The sequence below is a fragment of the Trachemys scripta genome, chromosome 16 (assembly GCF_013100865.1).
Source record: "Trachemys scripta elegans isolate TJP31775 chromosome 16, CAS_Tse_1.0, whole genome shotgun sequence".
Classification (NCBI taxonomy): Eukaryota; Metazoa; Chordata; order Testudines; family Emydidae; genus Trachemys; species Trachemys scripta.
Window position 1 is genome coordinate 2,034,568 of NC_048313.1, and position 21,520 is coordinate 2,056,087.

A 21,520-nucleotide genomic window follows, 5' to 3' on the forward strand; every position below is an offset into this window, starting at 1 on the left:
GGCCAATGGGAGCTGCTGGAAGCGGCGTGGGCCAAGGGACGTACTGACCGCCACTTCCAGCAGCTCCCATTGGCCTGGAGCAGCGAACCGCAGCCACTGGGAGCTGCGATCGGCCGAACCTGCGGATGTGGCAGGTAAACAAACCAGCCTGGCCCGCCAGGGGCTTTCCCTGCACAAGCGGTGGAACAAGTTTGGGAACCACTGCACTAGACTTCTCTAGCGCATAAACATAAGAAAGCGAGGTGATAGCAACAGAGTTTGGAAAATATAATGCCTTTGAATTAATCAATTAACTAACAAATGGAATAAAATTGTTGTTGGAACTAAAACTGAGATTTCCATATTCCCAAACTAGAAAAATCATTTCTTGCCACTGACATTCAAATGAGCTCCAACATATACCTCCGTACACTGGCTGACCTTAGAGCAGTGGTTCTCAAACTTTTGTACTGGTGACCCCTTTCACATAGCTAGCCTCCAATTGCGACCCCCTTTATACATTAAAAACACTTGTTTATATATTTAACACCACTATAAATGCTGGAGGCGAAGCGGGGTTTGGGCTGGAGGCTGGCAGCTCGCGACCCCCCAGGTAATAACCTCGCGACCCCCTGAGGGGTCCTGACCTGCAGTTTGAGAACCCCTGCCCTAGAGGGTGAGCTCCTCAGAGCAGGGACTGTCCTTGTGTGTTTGAAAAGTGCCTCGCACACAGTGGGCACTATGAGCTTTATCATGTCAATGTTTTGTGTGAGGCAGTTTTGGTTCCATTTGTGTTTGGATCTACCTGAAATTAGAATCTAACGTTTAAATCCAAATTCTTGGAAAAGCTTCTTTGCTTTCCAACAAGTACCATAAAGCATCAGAAGCTTTCATCAATGGCTTTTCATAATTAAAAACAAGCTCAGTGTAGTCAGGAAAGGATAAAGAAAGTTACTACACTCTCTATTATACTGCAAGTTCAAACAGCACACTTGGTGGAAAATAAAAAATACTGCCCATGTTTCCAATCAGATTTGTGCAAAATCATCAAGTGAGGCTTTCCAGGGTCATATCCACCTGCTTCAACTTTACCCTGTCTGTCTGTCAAAAAACTGAGCACTCCCAACTCCAATCCTGCATTAGAAGAAAGAACTAAGACGGTGCTACATGTTCCTCACAATTTCTTTGTAACATTCAGCCCCATTTTCCCCACAATCTTTAAAGGATAGTGGTCTTATCATACTTCCTTTTTTCGTTCCTCTGTATTCTCTGTCCTCAAAGTTTTCCCAAGTTTATAGAAAAACAAACACAGACAGAGAGAGATGTGTGCGTATAAACTCATTTCCCCCTCCCCACACATATGGGGCACACACTGAACCCATTTGTTCTTCCCTGCCCCAACTTTTCTTTAAGATTTTGGGGACTAATCCATGCATCCTGTGTAATCTACTCACACTGGAAAACAGATTTATTAAACACAAACTTGTGAAACAACAAAAGACAGGTTTCTAAAATGAATTTACCAAGTAACAATTAAAAAAAAAAAAAAAAACATTATAAATACATACCCCAGTACCCTCAAAGAAGGCACTGGTTGCATCTCCTGTGTTGTCCAGGAGATCATCACTGTCAATCTGCAATTAAAAATATTGTATTGACTTTATTTAAATAGAATTAAACTGAATTTAGTGCTGACACTGTGGATGGTGCTGACTGGCAGCCACTGGAGACAGAGGAATGCTCTCCCTAGCCACAGAGCTGGTACACCATTGGTAGCAGTTGGGCAAGCTTCCTTCACATGCACGGCCCCCCTGCCAACATGCCTCAAATTTGATGTGGAGAGCCCCAAATCTAGAGGTGGGAAGGTAGTTCCTTCTCTGGGCCTCATTCAATACTTGGCTTCTCTGCTGAAGGGGCAAACAAGTACCAACCGTAGCGGCAGATATTGTAAGGTAGACACTTGCCTACTAGGAGACAGACAACAAACTTATTTTGCTCAGGTCAGCAAACAATAACTAGAAGATAGGGATTTATGATCACTAGCAACGTAGGTGACTAGGTTGGGCCCCATTCTTGTAAACTGTTCTGTGTAGACAATTGTGCATGTACAGCTCTAATGACTTCTGTGTGGCTCTGCATGGAGCAGCTTGCAGGATTGGGTCCTTAGAGACGAAAAATTCCAGAACCTATTACCAACCCCCTGGGCTACACAAACCCTTACCCCTAAGAAAACAAAAAAGACATTCAAGTTAGGGTTTTTTTCCCTTTAATTTAAACTTCACTGTCAAAAATGTTTAAATTTTAATTTTTGATTAACAAAATAAGTAAAAACCACTACTCACCTTTTCAGATCCATGTAAAAAATCATTCAAAGCCTGAGGATCACTGCAAAACAACATACGAAATTGTTTAAAGAGAGAATGTACGACCCAAATTTTAATCAGGAAAGAAATACATGTCCCTAATGAATATATTCACATAACTGGGCATCCACTTGCATTCTGACTGGTGGAAATATCAGTTTACTACTAGGGGATCGCTGTTATTTTTTTGACAGTCATTCCTCAGCAGCACTAGTGTGGACAGCAGTCAGTTAATATTGCTTCTGCAGAGGCCAGTAACTCCTTATATACACTGTCCTGTCAGGAGCACATAAAAGCCATGAGGTTCTAGCATGAAAAATATTGCATTTTGGTGCATGAAATGTGTCAATATGGACCTGGGAGCCATTTGGCTGCTCTATCACCCTCATGGACAGAATTAATGTGGATGCATTCTGAATAAAAACAATTAGGTCCTGTACCCTAGAACATTTTTACACATTTAAATTTGATACAAGATTTCAACCATCGAAGACTAAATGACCAATAATGTACACAGCTTTATGCTCTATTTTTATACTACATAAATATACAGATTACATACATTTACTGATTGTAAATGGTGATTTTTCTTGTTGGCCTCCTGTCACTAACATGCTCTTATTCCCCCTCCCCTGTTATTTCTGCAGGGCCCTACTTACCACGTCATTGACAACAGTTTTATAATCGCAATAATCCCTTTTGGAAAATTAGCCTACATTGTGGTTAACAAGTAGTTTGTCAAAACATTAACTGTTCAGAGTTAACCTCAGGCTACTAGCTAGCTAGTGCTGATGACAGCTTTCACCAGGCACTTCTCTCAACAAGCACTTTGAAACAGTGCTGTGAGACGGACTATAGCTGTACATTTTTAAGCGTGTGTAGTGCCTAGACGCTATAGTTATTGGCAAAACACTACAGAAATAAGATAGATTTATCCACATATGCATTAAATGGAACAAATGAAAAACAGAATGTGCAGAGTTAATCTACTGTTAATGTCTACGTCCCTATAAAAATCAGCTGTGCAAAATGTTCTTAATTAAACATAAACAAACAAACAAAAATAAGTGCAACAAAACATGAAACCACAAAAGTTTCAAACAAGAAAATCAGAGCTGGTTCAGCCAAAAACTTACTGCAGTTTTAAAGGTTGCTATCAAATTTTCACATAAAATTATTAATTATTATTTGTGTGTGTTTGTTTGATTGCAGGAGAGTCTACAACGTGGGTAGTCTCTTTCAGCACAGTAAAGAAGGGCTAGTCCCTGCCTCAAAGAGTTCACAATCTAAGGGCACGTCTTCACTACCCGCCGAATCGGCAGGTAGCCATTGATCTCTTGGGGATCGACTTATCGCATCTAGTGAAGATGTGATAAAATCGATCCCCGATGGCTCTTCCGTCGACACCGGAAATCCACCGCGGCAAGAGGTGGAAGCGGAGTCGACGGCAGCGGTTGACCCGCCGCCGTCCTCACAGCCAGGTAAGTCAACCTAAAATACGCCACTTCAGCTATGCTATTCACGTAGCTGAAGTTGCGTATCTTAGGTCGACCCCCCCCCGTAGCGTAGACCTAGCCTAAGACAGACAGAGATCAGGGAAGGGGAGTAACAAGATTCACTATGGAAATCATGGCAGAAGTGGGCATTAAGAGGGGCCTTGAAAGTGGGCAGTGTAGGGACCTTTAAGAGGAGTTCAGGGAAGTTGAACCATGCAGAGAGAACTGCATGGAAAAAAACATGGAGGCAACTGATTGAGAATGAGTGCAAAAATGAATTCCATGGAAATGCTCTGAACTCCAAACATAGAATCTCAAATCTTTAACACCCTCCCCCACCCCACCCAATACCCTAGAATAGTATAGAAGATGATAAATTAGCATGGGATCTGTTTCATGAGGTGGTACTACTTACCAAATTACATCTAACAAGCACCGGCCATCTTCATCATCCATGTCAACTGAAAAGAGGGGAGAGAGACTGCATTAAAATTAGAAAAATACAGCTGTGCCATACAGCACAAACTGTACTTATTAACTTCTGCTTTCCCATCCCCACCCTCCAACACAACATTGTGCAATTCAAAAGGTCTTTCTTTCACATACAGACCCAATATATACACCTCAATTTATCCTGTTATGGCAGATGAGAGTAACCTGTTAGTTAGATCATTGCTTAGGTGCTCAAAGGTCTTTGGGCTTCAGCACCTTAGAGCATAAGTGAACGTGTTAACACATTCCATTCTTATTATTTATGTTGCTGTGTAATTTGGTGCTGGTTAAAAGAGCCAGACTGCCAGCCCCTGAAGTTTGAAGTCCCCTATTTCTCCAAAGAGGGGCAGTGACAAGTCAAATTGCAGGCCCACATGCTGCCCTCACCAACATACCCCAAGCCTCTAACATACTTATGGGGAATGTGTGTATCAGCCTCCATTCAATCTGTAGCTTCCCTGCTGAGACTAGGGAGGAGCAAACAGCTAGTGCCAATTTATGACTGTAGTTTTTTTGATGTGAAAACTTGGTCCACTGGATACTGAAGAGCCATCAATAACTTTTAGTCACTACTGATGTAGGCTGGATTTGAAATGGTGGTGACCTACAAGTGAAAGACTCCAGCTCTATTTCTAGTCCATCTAGCAGGCCAATTCCTGTATTTATTTTCTCTCTCTCTCTCTCTCTCTCACACACACACACACACACACACACACAAAAAATTACTGCTTATGAAAATCAGTCCTTTGCTGTCAGCTGGCAGCATGAATTCAAGTGTTTGTTTCCAAATTTATCCCCCACAATAAACCCCATACCTCATCTGGGCCTCTTTAGAACAGATTGGGCCAAATAAATCCAACTGATTCACTATTAAGTGAAACCCATGATAAGACGTTAACCAAATTAGAACTCAGCTCTTCAGATTGAATATACAGGCCCATCTTGCTGACATTTGCTAGTGAAGTAACTAGAATGACTTTGCTGTGTTTAAGAGATTAGTTCTGCACCACAGGGATAAACCACCCTTCCCTCTGGTTTTTGCACCCCGTGTTCTGGCCATTTGTTTTGCATATTAAATCACAAGTCTCTTTTGCCTCGGACCTAACTTGGTTGAAAGTGCAGGGGGAAGAATCATCCCAGCTGACATTGCAGTCATGGTTTGATCGTCGGCAAGAGGTTCTTAAAAGGGATTCACGTGACTTACAGCCAATATGTGCTATCACATTTTAACTAGCTCTAGACACCAGGGGGCCACCTCTCAAAAAACACTAGGTGCAGGATGCATCTGGACATTCCCAGGGTCGGTGAAAGGGGGAAGAAGAGAGGCAGGTGCACAGGATGGGGTGTGCACAGCTCTCCATACAGAAACAAATGAGCTGTCTTGTCTTCAAGGGGCTTAAAGCTGGTTTGTCAGCTGCAGCTAGACAACTGCTAGAAAACCATTAACTCTCCAGTGGTGACACTCAGCTACAATACAGTACACATAACACTGAAGACCATATTATTGACCCCTTCAGATGTTCATGCCACTTCTATTAATGTTAACGAGTAGTCCTCAGCACACATTAGTTCCATATAAAATCACATTGCCAGAAGTCAGTTTCCTGCTGTGAAAACACTTTAATTCAAGGGGTTTTTTTTTGTTTTGTTTTGAAACATGAATGGCATTAAATAAAGGCTACATTGTGGCTCCCTTGGCAATAAGATGCCATATAAGAGAAAACTGCAGTAGGGACAGTCTGTGCCACAGCCGTTGAAGGGAAAGACGGAATCACTGGTGACTTATACTCTTGGTGATCAGTCTTCGTTGGGGTGGAGGACCCCGGGGTTTGTGCTTGGGAGGTACCAGAGGCACTGATACCTCCACACCCTGACCCAGTGCCAATGGAGCCCTAGACTTGTGGGCTCTCTTATCATGCCTCTGCCAGTCAGGACGTATTAAGTTCTCTTGGGCTGAGCTAGTGCTCGATTTAGGCAGGGCTGGAGCCAACTTCTTTAAAGTGGATTTGAAGGAAGATTTAGCCTCATGGCTGAGCCATTACAAACATTGAATCTATCTCCCCTTGTAAGTATTCTCACACTTCTTATCAACCTGTCTGTACTGGGCTAGCTTGGTTATCACTTCAAAAGTTTTTTTTTTTTTTTCTTTCTCTTACTTAATTGGCCTCTCAGAGTTGGTAAGACAACTCCCACCTGTTTATGCTCTCTGTATGTGTGTATATATATATCTCCTCAATATATGTTCCATTCTATATGCATCCGAAGAAGTGGGCTGTAGTCCACGAAAGCTTATGCTCTAATAAATTTGTTAGTCTCTAAGGTGCCACAAGTACTCCTGTTCTTTATGCTAAAGGTAGATTCCTTTGCTCCTGATTTGGACCTCATGGCAGGAAGCGCACTCTTTGCTGAGTCAGGCTGACAAACTGGGGGGGGGTCCCTGGCCTGGATATGAGTCAACAGTGTGCCCTTGTTGCCAAGAAGGCTAACGGCATTTTGGGCTGTATAAGTAGGGGCATTGCCAGCAGATCGCGGGACATGATCATTCCCCACTATTTAACATTGGTGAGGCCTCATCTGGAGTACTGTGTCCAGTTTTGGGACCCACACTACGAGGAGGATGTGGAAAAATTGGAAAGAGTCCAGCGGAGGGCAACAAAAATGATCAGGGGGCTGGAGCACATGACTTATGAGGAGAGGCTGAGGGAACTGGGATTGTTTAGTCTGCAGAAGAGAAGAGTGAGGGGGGATTTGATAGCTGCTTTCAACTACCTGAAGGGGGGTTCCAAAGAGGCTGGATCTAGACTGTTCTCAGTGGTACCAGATGACAGAACAAGGAGCAATGGTCTCAAGTTGCAGTGGGGGAGGTCTAGGTTGGATATTAGGAAACACTATTTCACTAGCAGGGTGGTGAAGCACTGGAATGGGTTCCCTAGGGAGGTGGTGGAATCTCCTTCCTTAGAGGTTTTTAAGGTCAGGCTTGACAAAGCCCTGGCTGGGATGATTTAGTTGGGGATTGGTCCTGCTTTGAGCAGGGGGTTGGACTAGATGACCTCGTGAGGTCCCTTCCAACCATGATATTCTATGATTCTATAATTGTGGCCTCATGGTCTTTTTCATAAGGTGCTTCCTAAGGCAAGTTCCTGTCCTTCCCAGGTACAGCTAGGAATGAACAGCAGATATTGCACCTTGCCACGATGTGGACTTCCCCACAGCAGTATAAGTAGAGTTGGTGGTCATCAGTGACTGAGAAGGATCGCTGGCAGAACGCACAGATTTTGAACCCCAGAGTCCAGGACATAGTCCAGTACCCAAACACGGTATGGGGAAGGGGGTGCTCCCCAGGTCAGGTAGACTATATAACTAAAAAACTCACTTAAAATATCAGATAAAAATTTTAAAATTCTAGAATATAAAAATGATTTAGATATCTAAATATATTTTCACTGATAAAGAAGAAAGCCGAAGCTTCGGACACTGCAGCTTCTGACTGAGACCAAGCGGTGGGTAGAAGGAACAGGAGATGCAGTCGGTCCGCCCTGCCCTTTATCAACTTGGTCGGAGGAATGCAGTCAGCCAGGGCTCATTGCGTACCAATAGACACTGCTTTCAAAACCCTCTGGCTCCAGGCATGTGGAGTGCACGCGTATCCACAATGGAATACACATAGGACCAGCACTTGAAGAAGAAACATACCTTTCTTCATTCTAAAAGAAAGTGTTAAAGTCCTATACCGAAGGCAGAACCTTTTTCCATTTCAAAAGGACACGCATGGGATAATTTTCCAAATTTTTTTTTAAATTCTCCCCTGTGTTTATTAGAATCCAGTGGAAGTTTGAAGAAGAAATATTTCCTGAGAGGCATACTCTGATAACATTACTCATATTAAGGACAGCTAAAGGAGTAAGGATCTTCTCGTGATTTCGATGGAACTATTCATAGAATAAGCTGCTACTCAACATGAATAAGGGTATCAAATTTGGGCCATTAACAAATAATTTTCCCTTTCAAAACATACTGTTTTGTTTTTATTAGGATTGCTCATGAACAATGGACTGCTGGGGTGGCTTAATTTTAAGGAAAGAAGAAAGCACGAAAGCATTGATTTAGAATGGCCTTTGCATGGAGATATCCAGACAACAGCACACAGCGATTGTGACTGACATGACTAAGTCACCACTCATCATTTTTGCCCATTCATCTCAAAGTGGAGAGCACACTTTGTTGGTTTAACAAATAGCATTTGGGAAGTTATAACATGGCCTTGACTCCATCATGCAAGTCTTCATCTCCTTTCACCTTTCTGGAATGGTATGGAAAAAGCAATTGCAAAGTCGCAGTTCTCCACAACGTATAGATTAACATTGCTGCCTTCTCAAACACACAACATGCAAAGACATTTTCTCCTGTTCATTTCAAGACACCGTTCAAAATTGCCTTTGCTTTAAAAAACTCTGTTAGTCTGGAGCAAATCATCAGACAAACCATGCCTCTCTCAACTCGTCCAACCAACTAGCACTGGACTCCTCTGTTTCTTCACCAAATCTCTGCCATTCTGGGTGCAAGAACCTTCTTCTCCTTGGCAACCTTCCTGTAGCTCTTTACCTATTAAATTCACTATCTCATTTAAAATTTCACCAGAAAGCATAACTCTTCTCTACTGCTGTTACATCATAGTTTCCTCCTCCTCCCCATGCCATTATTTAATTCTAATTGTATTTTTAGTTCTCTAAAGCATTCTGATGCTGCTGCTTGTGGGAAAGACCGTATACAAAACAAAATTGTATTGTGTTATTCTGCAAGAGGTCTGCAAAACACTGACTGATTTGGTGTACAAATAAAACCATCATGATTATACCTTATACCGGGAGGGATGGAAAGGAGGAGGAGAATCTTTTAAAAATGTATATAATCACAACCACGGATTATTATCCAATTAAAAAGTCTAACAATTTCATTCTGCTCTGTCATTCTAGTGCAAGGCAGTTTTATGAGCATTTAAGGGTTTTATGAATGAAAATATTGTTTCTTTTCTCACCCTTGTACCCAAAAATAATTTTAAATATAACAAAAAAGGACTTCACTAAAGCTTTGTCTGTTTTAAATGCAAATTCACTGGAAATCGCAGGCTTAAGTAAAACGGCCACTGCTTTCCACTGAGAATATGTTCATAATTTGGAGGACTCAGACTCCATAATTACCACTATGACTGGGTAGATTAAACCTACTATATGAGCTAACTGACCTTTAACCCCTTTTCTGACTAGACGCCTATATTTGAGCTGGAAGGTGTGATTCCCAGTTTGCACAGATGTAACCGTGCTAGCCTGAACAAAGCTAGTACAGGTACATCCACGTGAACTGGGAATCATACCTCCCAACTCAAGTGTAGATGTGCTCATAGATCTCTCAGTAGTTCCAATCCCAAGCAGCCTAAATTCACAAGGCAGGAGGACCCCTAAAAATCATGAGACTACTTAAAAATTATTATTTTTTAAATCTCATAATACAGTTTGAGTTAATTTGAATCTATCTCCCCTTGTAAGTATTCTCACACTTCTTATCAACCTGTCTGTACTGGGCTAGCTTGATTATCACTTCAAAAGTTTTTTTTCTCTTACTTAATTGGCCTCTCAGAGTTGGTAAGACAACTCCCACCTGTTCATGCTCTCTGTATGTGTGTATATATATCTCCTCAATATATGTTCCATTCTATATGCATCCGAAGAAGTGGGCTGTAGTCCACAAAAGCTTATGCTCTAATAAATTTGTTAGTCTCTAAGGTGCCACAAGTACTCCTGTTCTTTTTGCGGATACAGACTAACACGGCTGCTACTCTGAAACCTGAGTTAATTTGATTTACCTTCTGATTTTCAGACCTTTAGAGGTCATGTTTATAAGCTTTTCTCCACAACCAGGAGGTCCATATGTTTACTTTAAAAAAGCTGAGATTCTCATGTCACTTGACTCCAGGAGTTAGGGTTTTATGAAACACATCAAATATCACAAGACTTGTGATAAAATCATATGAGAGTTGACAACAGCCATTATTTTCATTAGTCACTATGCTGAATTTACGTCATCCCTTTTTTTTCCCCACAAGAGGAGTAGATGGTGGCATAACCATCAGATTATGAGGTCACTGTAGTAGGAGCAGGAGAAGCTGGAGTGAAAAAGAGATGACTGAGGGAACAAAACGCTCTTATTCAAGCTTAACCATTGGAATGAATAGCCAAAGGGATACAGGAAAATAAAGGCAAAGTGGTTTTGTTTTGGCCGAAGTGCTTCTTCCCCACACTCACCCCTCTAAGTTATTATTTAAATAGTGCCACAAACATGGATAGTTTGTGGCACTATTTATAGTTTGAGCAGTTGTTTTCAGAGAGCTATGCAGCGGCAGTCAAAAAAAAACAAACCAAACGAAAAAAAAAACACCACCACAACAAAAAAATTAGGAACCACTAGGAAACGGATAGATAATAAGGTAGTAAATATCATAATGCCACTATATAAATCCCTGGTATGTCCACACCTTGAATGCTGCATGCAACTCTCGTCACCCCATCTCAAAAAAAGATACATTAGAAATGGAAAAAGGTACAGAAAAGGGCAAAAAAAAAAAAAAACCCATAAGGGTATGGAACAGCTTCCATATGAAAAGACATTAAAAAGACTGGGATTGTTCAGCTTGGAAAAGAGATGACTAAGGGGATATATGATAGAGGTCTATAAAATCATGAATGGTGTGGAGAAAAAGTGTTATTTTCCCCTTCGCATAACACAAGAACCAGGGGTCACTCAATGAAATGAATAGGCAGCAGGTTTACTACAAACAGGAGGAAGTATTTCTTCACCCAATGCACAGTCAGCCTGTGGAATTCATTGCCTGGGGATGTTGTGAAGGCCAAAACTATAACAGAGTTCAAAAAAGAATTAGATAAGTTCATGGACGATAGGTCCGTCAACGGCTATTAGCCAAGCCGGTCAGGGATGCAATCCAATGCTCTGGGTGTCCCTAAGCCTTTGACTGCCAGATGCTGGGACTGGATGACAGGAGATGGATAACTTGATAACTGCCCTATTCTGTTCACTCCCTTTGAAGCATCTGGCATTAGCCACTGTCTGAAGATAGGATACTGGGCTAGATGCACCATTGGTCTTACCCTGTATGGCCATTCTTCTGTTCATGCATAGTACTTTACAGATTAATGTGAGGACCCCAACCCACAATGAGAATCTCAGCAGCACTCCCTTGTGCTTGCATGGAACCCCATGAAAGTCAATGGGGCTCTGCGTGGATGGTTGCATGCACAATTTTTGTTGCTGTATTGGGGCCTACCCATCAGCTTGGAGGAGAGTTTACAATCTCAGTTAAAGGTGACTTGCAGAGGAATTAAAAAACAAACAAACAAACAACTTTGTTTGCTTCTTGATAATGCAGAAAGGCGGCTTGACAAGTTTTGCTTCACGGTTTGCATTTTACATGAAAAATCTAGGTCCTGGTACAATCTACAGTGACTAGAGATTTAATGAAATTATGACACCAAAAGAGGTTAAGAGAATGTAAAAGTTGAGCAGTTGAGAAGGGAAGCAATGCTATTTAAGCCACTTTGTTTATTTTTGTTAACATGTATTTACCTTCATTGACTGATTAAATATTTTGGAGAAATAAAGAGACGAACTGTCAACAATGCCTTAAGTTAATGGGACTGAGCTCACAAACGTCCCCAAGACACCCTCTATTCTCAGGAAATCCTCCTACAAAAACACTAGGAAACTAGACTTTACATTTCTGATATTTCTAAGGTCAAAAACACAGAGAAACAAAAAGCAAACTTAAAAAGAAAAGTCCTTTGAGGTCTCCGTAAAGATAAAAGCAATACATGTAGGTGAACAACTCCAAGTGGAGTTAAGGGACTGGAGGATGAATGTGACAACAGCAAGACTGTGTCCTAGTTTAGGCAATACATGTAGCTTGAGCGCGTAAACATAACTGATTACAATGACTGTCTTATTTATAATTGAGTAGAGGTTTCTGTAGGACATTTACATATCTTGTCTCTACAAGATTTCAAAGGTCCTACTGGCATTTATCTTTCCGAACGCATAGAGAAGGAGCATTATAACTCTTTTATTAGCTTTGCATTGTTGTTGCTGATGGCCATCATATTGCTAAGAATCATAGATTATAAGGCCAGAAGATACCATTAGGATCATGTACTCCCTACCTCACTTCATGATGCAGGCTGTTGGTTTTACCCAATGATTCTTCCATCTAACCCATCAACTTGTTGAAGCACACCATCACTTCTAAGAAAGACATCCAATCTTGATGTAAAGACTCCAAATGATGGAGAATTTACTACAACCCTTGGTATTTTGGGATGTTAAGGGGAACACTATGGATAGAAAAATATTCCCACCCTCATTTGTTGACACTTGAATTTGTGATGGGCATATACCAGAAAGGTTTGGCATTTCCTGGCCATAAATGTCACCTTGTAATGCTAAAAATAAAAAGTAGAGCTGCAAAGGGAAGGGCTAAACTAATAGGAAATGCAATATAAAGACCAAATTCTCTTGCATGTTTCTCTCAGTTCAATTTCTAGGACTGTAGAACAAGTCCCATGACATCTGAATGTACTAATGCATAATATTAACAGCAGTTTTAAATTATTTTTTGAAGATTCATACACAAAGATACTCCCTACATAAAACAAAAAGACTTGGTTGAAGGAGACAATCAACGGAGATCCAGATTCACAGAGGCCAAGAGTCAGCAATACAAACTAACCTTCCTCTTAATTTCTCAGGTAACGAGCTGCATGTCTGAAGAGTTAAATAAAACAATAGGATACAATACAAAACTGTGCTCCTTTATCCCCACAGCTAACAACAAGGACAGTCATTTAGCTGTACAGAAAAAGCAGCCAACAAACTGTACAGTACCCACAAGTACTACCTTCTTAATTTAAAAAGTGACTATTTATAGCACACTGGTGGGGAGATCCATAAAGCATACGGAGGCACTGATAAGCACCTAGACATTCTAATGTTTATCCAAAGCCTCTTGGTTTTACAGCTCTTGTGGAAACTGGCTTTTCAGTGATTTCCAATACTTCATGCTTATTTTCGGGCTGGAAATGCTGAAAGAACTGCTCCTCTCATGGTATTCTGAAACTTTTGCTATTTGCCTGAACCTAGAAGGGCAGGGAATCATGAAAATGAAACAAAATGGGGGGGTAGGGGGGAGTATAAAAATTATCCAAACTTTTTGTCCTGCATCAAAAAAGGTTCAGTTCAAGTTTGCAGTGAAATTTAAAAAGGGTTGACTTACTTGTTCTTACAGCCTTATTTACAGACACTTGCTGTCATTTACTCAACATGCTTATTTTAAACCCTATCCCACAGATCTTTACAGTAGCCAGTAAAAGGAAAATGTGTCCTTGCTTACCTGAAAATTTCCTTTCGTCAAGTAATAAGGTCCACAGATCTGTTACAATGGGTACTTCAACCTCCTTGCAGATTGGGGACAAAGCCAGACCTGTCAGTCCCTGGCAGCAGGCAAATGCCCCACATCCAGACGAGATAGCTTTCACATCTACTTTCTTACATTACAGATTGTGTTAAATATACTTTGAGGAAAAAGCATAACAATTTCTTCTACTCCAGAGCATGGTAATTTTCATCTAAGGACAACAAATCCAAATCCTTGAATATCCATTTCCATCTCTATTATGAGTGATCGTTTGTCTCTGGTGTGGGTCGGGTCTGTGGGACTTCTTACTTGAAGGAAATTTTAAAGTAAGCACAGATAAACTGTCCTAATCTTCTTCAGACTAAGGACCATAGATCCATTACAATGGGATTTTCATAGTAGTGTGCCTTCAGGGTGGGAAGCGGGATCATCCTTTAAATGTGGACATCCAGCTGATGGCCATATGACCATCTAGCAGATCTCAAAAGAGGAGACATGTCTACTCTGACTTAAGACTTTCCATGCTCTTAAGGACTTGACTTACATGCTTAACCAAAGGAAGAATATTTCTTGAAATTTACCTAGGGAATGAATTCTGTGACAGTTATGAGGCCCACCTGCCTGAATTAAAAGTACAACACTGAGTCTCATTAGAAAAAGCCACCAATGAAAAGCCTGCTCTAATGGATAGAAAGTATAATGACATCTCCGGGAGAGGTTCATTCCAGGCAAGGCTGTAAGGAGCAGAATGAGGTTCCAAGGTTGTGCTCTATGACCTTGCAGAGTTGGAATAAGGTTGATGACCTAAGGAAGCAATTAATGTTGGGATTTGTACAAACTTTTTTTTCTTGAATATGCTGAGAACATTATACTATAGATACTACCTTTTTGCTAGGCCACTCATTCATCCACAATAAAACCTTCCAGGAGAAACTCAAGGCTATGTTTCATTGGTATAACATGGTAATTAAATGGTGAACTTTGCACCAGCCAGTAGAATAGATTCTATCTGTTGACTTCTCTTTTGGAGTCCATGATAGCAATAATCACTTCATCCAAGCATTTATTTTCAATCTGTCTGGTCCCAGATGGAGGATTGGTTTTGAAATTCCAAACCTCCTTTGAGAGACAGCGACATCTAAAGACCCAACGCTAGGTTCATCAGGCCCGAGAGACAAAGCCTTTTCAGCCAGAAAGGCATACCTGGTATCACTGTTGCTCTCTCATTCCTATCTTTTGTATTATCTTGGGGAGGACTGGAAAAGGTGGGAAGACATATAGTGGAGGCCTTGCCCAGCTTTGCGAGAGGTCATTCACCCCCTGATCCTGACACTCAGACAGGCTGAAAGGGCACTTTATTTATTGTTTCCAGATGCAAAGAAGTCGATCACCAGCTCACTAAACTGACTTATGATGAGCAAAAACAACAAGGAGTCTGGTGGCACCTTAAAGACTAACAGATTTATTTGGGCATAAGCTTTCGTGAGTAAAAACCTCACTTCTTCGGATGCATGAGCAACATACTTCTGGGTGTCAGAGCCACTCTGCTAATCCAACTTCTGCCAGGTAAGCCTTGGAGTTCTCCCCACTCTGGTGCAATGTACACAGATAGGATTGTGTTCTTCCCAGTTATTATGAAAACGATCAGAAATGTTGACTGTTGCCACCAAGAAGTCATCTGGTCTGTTATCCATGGAGGGCAGTGTTCTCAGAAATCAATAAACCACTGTGTTCCAGCTGGTAGGTGCTGTTGGGCTCTCTCTTCCTGGTTCCCATTCCCTGAACTGAACCAGAAGAATCCCTTCAAAATACCGGATTCTCTGCATTCACTAGTTGTGGGAGTGTAGAATATACAACTGGAGCTAGTTTTCTGCCCATGACTAAGATAGAGTGAGATGAAGAGGAGATACCCAGAATTAGTGGCAAGGTTTCATATGACCTCTGGACCACTGAAGCTCTCCATAAAACATAAGAATTGTCTGAGGATGGTGAAATGGGATTGTTTTGAAGACGAGCCTCCTTCAGGAATTTTATTGGATGTTACAGACAAGGCCCTGCTCTGCTTGTTCCCAGTTCTCAGAGATTAGAAATAGGATGGAGAGCAGGCTGTAATGCTCCAGTCAAAGTATATAGTGGATTATTTCATTTGTGTCAAGGCCTTCCCATGGGTTGCTGAGACTGGGAATGGGACAAAACTTTTCCTGAAATTCTTGCACTGCTCCCAATTTGGACAACGTCCAGTGACCTTAATTGATGAAAGCACTTTTGCTCCCAAATTGAAAGAGCCTGGCACCAATCAGGGGTCTACTACAGACAGGGCTCGTTGGGAGACCTTTAGATAGCCCTGAGGCAATAGAGGACAGCTAATGACCCTGCACTTGTTCTAGCTACCACTTGCACAGAGGCATTTTCTCATGTTGCAATTCAGACTCCTTCAACTTGCCATATGACCTGTATTCCTTCCTATAGTTCCTGGCAGGAGTCAGGATTGTAAATCAACTTCTCCTATCACTCTGAACAGCCTCAGCTTTTCATAAAGTTTCCCACTGTATTGCCAAGATAGCCATGGGATAAACAGATCTGAATCCCTCTTTCTCTCTTTCCTTCCAGGGAGAAGCCCTGAGACCATATGATTTTTAGGCTGAGAGGAACAATACTCGCAATACGGTCTACCTACATTAAACACTCCTTGTGAAAGCATGCGGCGCCATTCAGGGTTTCAGATGATAGTTCATATTTGTTTATTTCGTCTGGCCCGATGCCCCCGGAGACATTTTCTATCCAAAGGAGGGGGCTGAGATTGTCTGCCTGGGCGTGGCTATCTGTGAAGGGCTTGTATAGTGAACAGGCCACTCTTACAGGTAAAATCGCCTGGGATACAAATTGGGATCCCCTGAGGTCGGGGGGGACGCCTGTTATTGAAGCAGCAATAGGGGGAGGGGGCTGTGCCTGAAGGACCCTTACTGCACTCTCCAGTGTTGTGCTATATCCAGTGCCCTCCACCCATGATTCAAGCGGAAGGGGAAGCAGAGAGAGAAAGGAGGCTGAGTTCCACAGTCAGAGGCGTGGCTGCTGGTGCGGGATATATACAGGCCGCTATTCTGGCTTCACTCCCCTTACGGACATGGAAGAGAGGGAGCTGCTTGCCCCACAGCTAGGTCTTTCTAACCCTGCATGGCTCATTTCCTGCCTGGAAAAGCCATGGCGACCCTTCCCCACAGAGAGGTAAAGGGGTGTGTGTGTGTGTGTGTGTGTGTGTGTGTGTGTGTGTGTGTGTGTGTGTGTGTGTGTGTGTGTGTGTGCTCAAAAATCAAACGTAGCAATGGGAATCAGATGGACACATTACTGAACTGAATTTTTAGTCGAAATATTTGAAGTAAAGTTTAGAATTTTCCTCAGCAAAACTCTGCAGCACGGAGGGGAGCCGCAGGCCTCTGTAGGTAAAGAAAAGTCTGGAGACAAGTTGAAGAGGCAGGGCATTCCCCAGCTACCAGTGACTGACAGCTCTGGTTCTTTCCCAACCTGCAAGGAGACCGAAGTACCCATTGTAACAAATCTGTAGACTTTAGCACAAGAAACAAACGTCAATGTAGAACTTTAGTCAAATGTTACATGGAAATCTAACAATATGATATTCACCCCAATTCTTTTGCGTGACATGGCAGCAGGAATATTCTTCCAGGAATACAAATAAGAACTAGCTAAGCAAGACTTCTTTATCATGAATCTACATTGGCACTGATCAAATTAATTTTTTTTAAAGGTGTGCTCAATAACACCCTTCTCAAGATCGTTCCCAAATTTTCCTTCAACAACTGACTAGTCTATAACTTATGATGACTGGTTTTTAATAATGGAGTTATGTCTGTCACTCATAAATCTGACACGATACCTGTGAACTGCAAGTGTTATGACTGAAACTCTTTGGAAATGATGACTATTTTCTGGACCAATTATTTTACCTGCCTGAAGAAAAAAATGTTCAGGTCTTCCGTTTAGCATTTCCTTAATCACACATTACTACATATGGCTAACAACTCTCAAAATTGTACCATGTAATTTGATCTCAAAGATAAAACACAAAGTAACTGTTTAACAAATCTACCATTTACTTATCCGCCGTCTTCAATTTCCCATTGCATTTATTTTAGTAGGTAGGTTTTCTTCCTGCTTTAGTTTCTCTCATGTATGAGTGCATCTGAAAAACCCTATATTGTGAGATAAAATGTTAGCTTTAGTTCAACATTCAGTATTTCTTTTTGCTCTGCTAATGATGCTTTTGACTTACTTTTGCTTATTTGATTAGTCAAACCCTCCTCACCAGATTTTATTTAACAATAAAACAAAGCCTTCTAATAGGATTCTTTATACCCACCTTGGTTGCGCTGGTTTCTTTTTACACTTAACTATGATGTATTCCAATTGCAATTTGTCCAACTTTGGGAGGGGTTAAATTTGGTTCTTGGGAGCTGAGGGACTAGGAGCACTGCTCAAGGCCAGGCATACTCTAGAATGGTGAAGCTCAATAAAAGCCTTCTCTACCTCGGGCAGTGCACATCAGTCTTCTTGATGCTCTCGAGGAGAGCCTATTAATCAAGCCCAGTTCAGCTATGTCTTCACTAGGGTATTTTACGAAAAGATTCCCATGCTGTAAGCACTAGTTCAAATGAACAGGTGTTTGCAACAGCAGGAAGTTGTATCAAATTACCTGCTGGTCATACATTTAAACACATCCTATATTAACTTTTAGCACAGAGCCATTAGGCAGATCCTGGCAAAGCACGTTTTGAAGTTTTCAGCTTAGAATGGTGAAACTGAGGAATTTGTTCTGAAAACCTCAAATCTGGCATCATGCCACTCCTAGGCAAAGCCTTTTTTGTTACTGGGTCTGGAAAGGGATTTTTTTTCCTGTGCTCAGATCTGCACTGCAGCTGTGATCTGGGCAGGGTTTAAAGGCACTGTGATATGAAACCCCCCAATGTGATCCTGCTAATAAAAAAAAAAAAAAAAAAAAAAATCAGAACTAAAGGAAAATAAGATTCAGCTGCTTAACATATTGTATACTGAGGATAAGACTACGTATATCTCACTTCCATAGAAACAGAGGAGAGGAAATCAGTACTTCTAAGAGACTGAGCTTTGTATGTTTAGATGGTATGGCTTTAACACTTATGAATCCTCTTTACACAAGTATTTTTAGGATGGGAAAGGTGTATCCTTAAGATCATAGGAAATTCCAAAGGACTGCTGGACCAATTTCTATTAACAAGAATATGATTTAAAAACAACCCTTGCCCTCTGAAGTTTACCTTGTTTACAGTGCCATGAACAGGCTACAGTAATAATGACAACTGTATTTATTCAGGGCCTTTAACCTAGAAGGATCCCAAACCTCTAACAGCCTGCATCACTCACCCACCACTGAAACGCAGCCACGTGGCAGAACACGACAGCCATGCTGTACCAACACCACAGCACAGTAACTTCCACATTTGAAATCACAAGGGTCAATTTTTCTTTTTAGAAAGGTAATATGTAATGACCTAAATTGAAATTCAAGGTGGTAATGCGATTGATACCCCTATTTCTATGAAAACGACCATGGGAACGTCTAATCCTCACAGATCAGTTTTATAGATCATTCAGAAAACAGAGTCCCCCATCACTCTGCTACAGCACTGGTTGGGAGCTGACACAAAAGGAAGAGGTTCCCTTACTGAATCACAAACATTGCTTCTTCCAGGACTTTTGGTGTTTCTTTGAGCTCTCCCATCCAAGTACTCACTAGGCCCACTCATGCTTAACATATTAGATATGACATGATCACAGCCCGAGCTAATATAAATGTAACAACTGAGTAGTAAGGTACAGGGATCAAAATGTATTGCAGTAACAAGCCTAAACAGTTGCTGTGTAATATCCTGAGTACTGCACAGCGCCCACTTGGTAGCTCCAAGGGAAACAACTGTAAGCTCACAATAGCATTACTGTGCGGTCTCTGAACTTGGGGGACACCGCTGGATATAATCTAGTAAACAAAAAGTCTGCAAGCTGGGGTAGAGCTGAAAGATGGGCTTCTCTGCTCAGTGAAAAACAAAATGTAAAAAGCGTATTTACACACACTTATATTTTATGTATTTAGTTACTCTCCAGAAAATTAATGCCTGATTGCAGGTAGAGAATCATTCAGCCCCCACTGTGCTTCTGTCTGATTATTCATATTACCAGATAAAACTCTGCAGAGGGAAGAGGCACATGTTCATAAGAAACAAGTAAGGGGAATACCATAGCTACACCGGAGTAAAAAAACAGATCATAGAATCATAGGCTTTAAGGTCAGAAGGGAACATTTTGATCGCCTAGTCTCACCTCCTGCACAACACAGGCCACAAAATCTCACCCACCCACTCCTGTATCAAACCCCTGACCTATGTCTGAGCTACTGAAGTCCTCAAATCGTGGTTTGAAGACTTCAAGGTGCAGAGAATCCTCCAGCAAGTGACCCGGGCCCCACGCTGCAGAGGAAGGCGAAAACCCTCCAGGGCCGCTGCCAATCTGCCCTGGAGGAAAATTCCTCCCCGACCCCAAATATGGCAATCAGCTAAACCCTGAGCATGTGGGCAAGACTCACCAGCCAGACATCCAGGAAAGAATCTCTGTAGTAACTCAGATCCCATCCCATCTAACATCCCATCACAGGTCATTGGGCATATTTACCGCTAATAGTCAAAGATCAATTAATTGCCAAAATTGCCGCTATCCCATCATACCATCCCCTCCATAAACTTATCAAGCTTAGTCTTGAAGCCATATGTGCTCATTTCCCTAAGGAAGACAGGACCTCTGATAGATACATACCGTAGGCTAAACAGACAGATTACATTTTTAAAGGCTTTTTTTTTTAATTAATATTCCAAAACAGGGTAGAAGTTTATGACGTTTTTAAAATGAGAGAGGTTATCAGAATTGTGGTTTTAGCAAAATTTTGAAAAATTACCAATTCTAAGGTCCTGAGAAATCTAAGCTGCCAATTCTCTGGTTTCTCTGCCAGAATGAGTGTCATCCACTGACCCCAACATTTCCCTCCCTTGTTCACTTTGCAATTGTGTGTCAAATACCAGACTCCCAGGAACAGAGGATGCCCCGTTTAGTATACATGTTAAGTGTGGTGGTACACTCCACTGAATTCCTGCTTCTCACCATGCAGTGACTATACTAAAGACAGGATTCAGAGGGGCTGTCTAATGGAGAACCACAGGGAGTAGATGGAGGCTGTAAGAACTGTAATGAAGTGTTAATAGCACACACACAGGCACTAAAAGCTGCAAAATTAGCCTTCTTGGTGTTCCAAACATGGGACCATGAGACTTCATCTGATGCCACGAACTCTCATCTATAAAATCAGCACAGGGAAATTTAGCACAGAACGACAGCAAATTATTTCTACGTTTGAAAGCACTATTCACAATGGGGAATTCTTTGCAACACATACCTTCCCCCATACCAACCATTCCTCAACCTGTGGAATTATATTTGTTTTTGCCCTTTGTTTTATTTGTTTAAATTATCTATTTATTTTTCAATAAACACTAGTGTAATCATGGCTGCAAAAGTCACTGCAGCTGACATGGTCCTTGCTCTGAGGAGCTTACTATATATATTACAAACACAGATGGTAAAGACCCAAGCCAGACATTGCTAGAATATAACATAAT

At 41.5% G+C, this 21,520-nt stretch overlaps 1 protein-coding gene across 5 annotated transcripts in view; it reads right to left on the bottom strand.

Annotated features, from left to right (window-relative positions):
- The window catches only part of BICRA (BRD4 interacting chromatin remodeling complex associated protein), a 116,631-nt gene that overhangs the window by 24,528 nt on the left and 70,583 nt on the right, over nt 1–21,520 (bottom strand). For 3 of the 5 annotated variants that reach the window (XM_034792049.1, XM_034792050.1, XM_034792046.1), the window contains exons 2-5: nt 17,911–18,013; nt 4,254–4,299; nt 2,322–2,364; nt 1,548–1,613 (exon numbers count right to left, since the gene is read on the bottom strand). In XM_034792049.1, the coding sequence (XP_034647940.1) occupies nt 1,548–1,613; nt 2,322–2,364; nt 4,254–4,294 (150 nt within the window). In that variant the 5' untranslated portion in view covers nt 4,295–4,299; nt 17,911–18,013. Of the gene's footprint in view, nt 1–1,547; nt 1,614–2,321; nt 2,365–4,253; nt 4,300–13,781; nt 13,846–17,910; nt 18,014–21,520 lie in introns of those variants that run through there. The other 2 variants (XM_034792048.1, XM_034792047.1) reach the window with 2 other exon arrangements.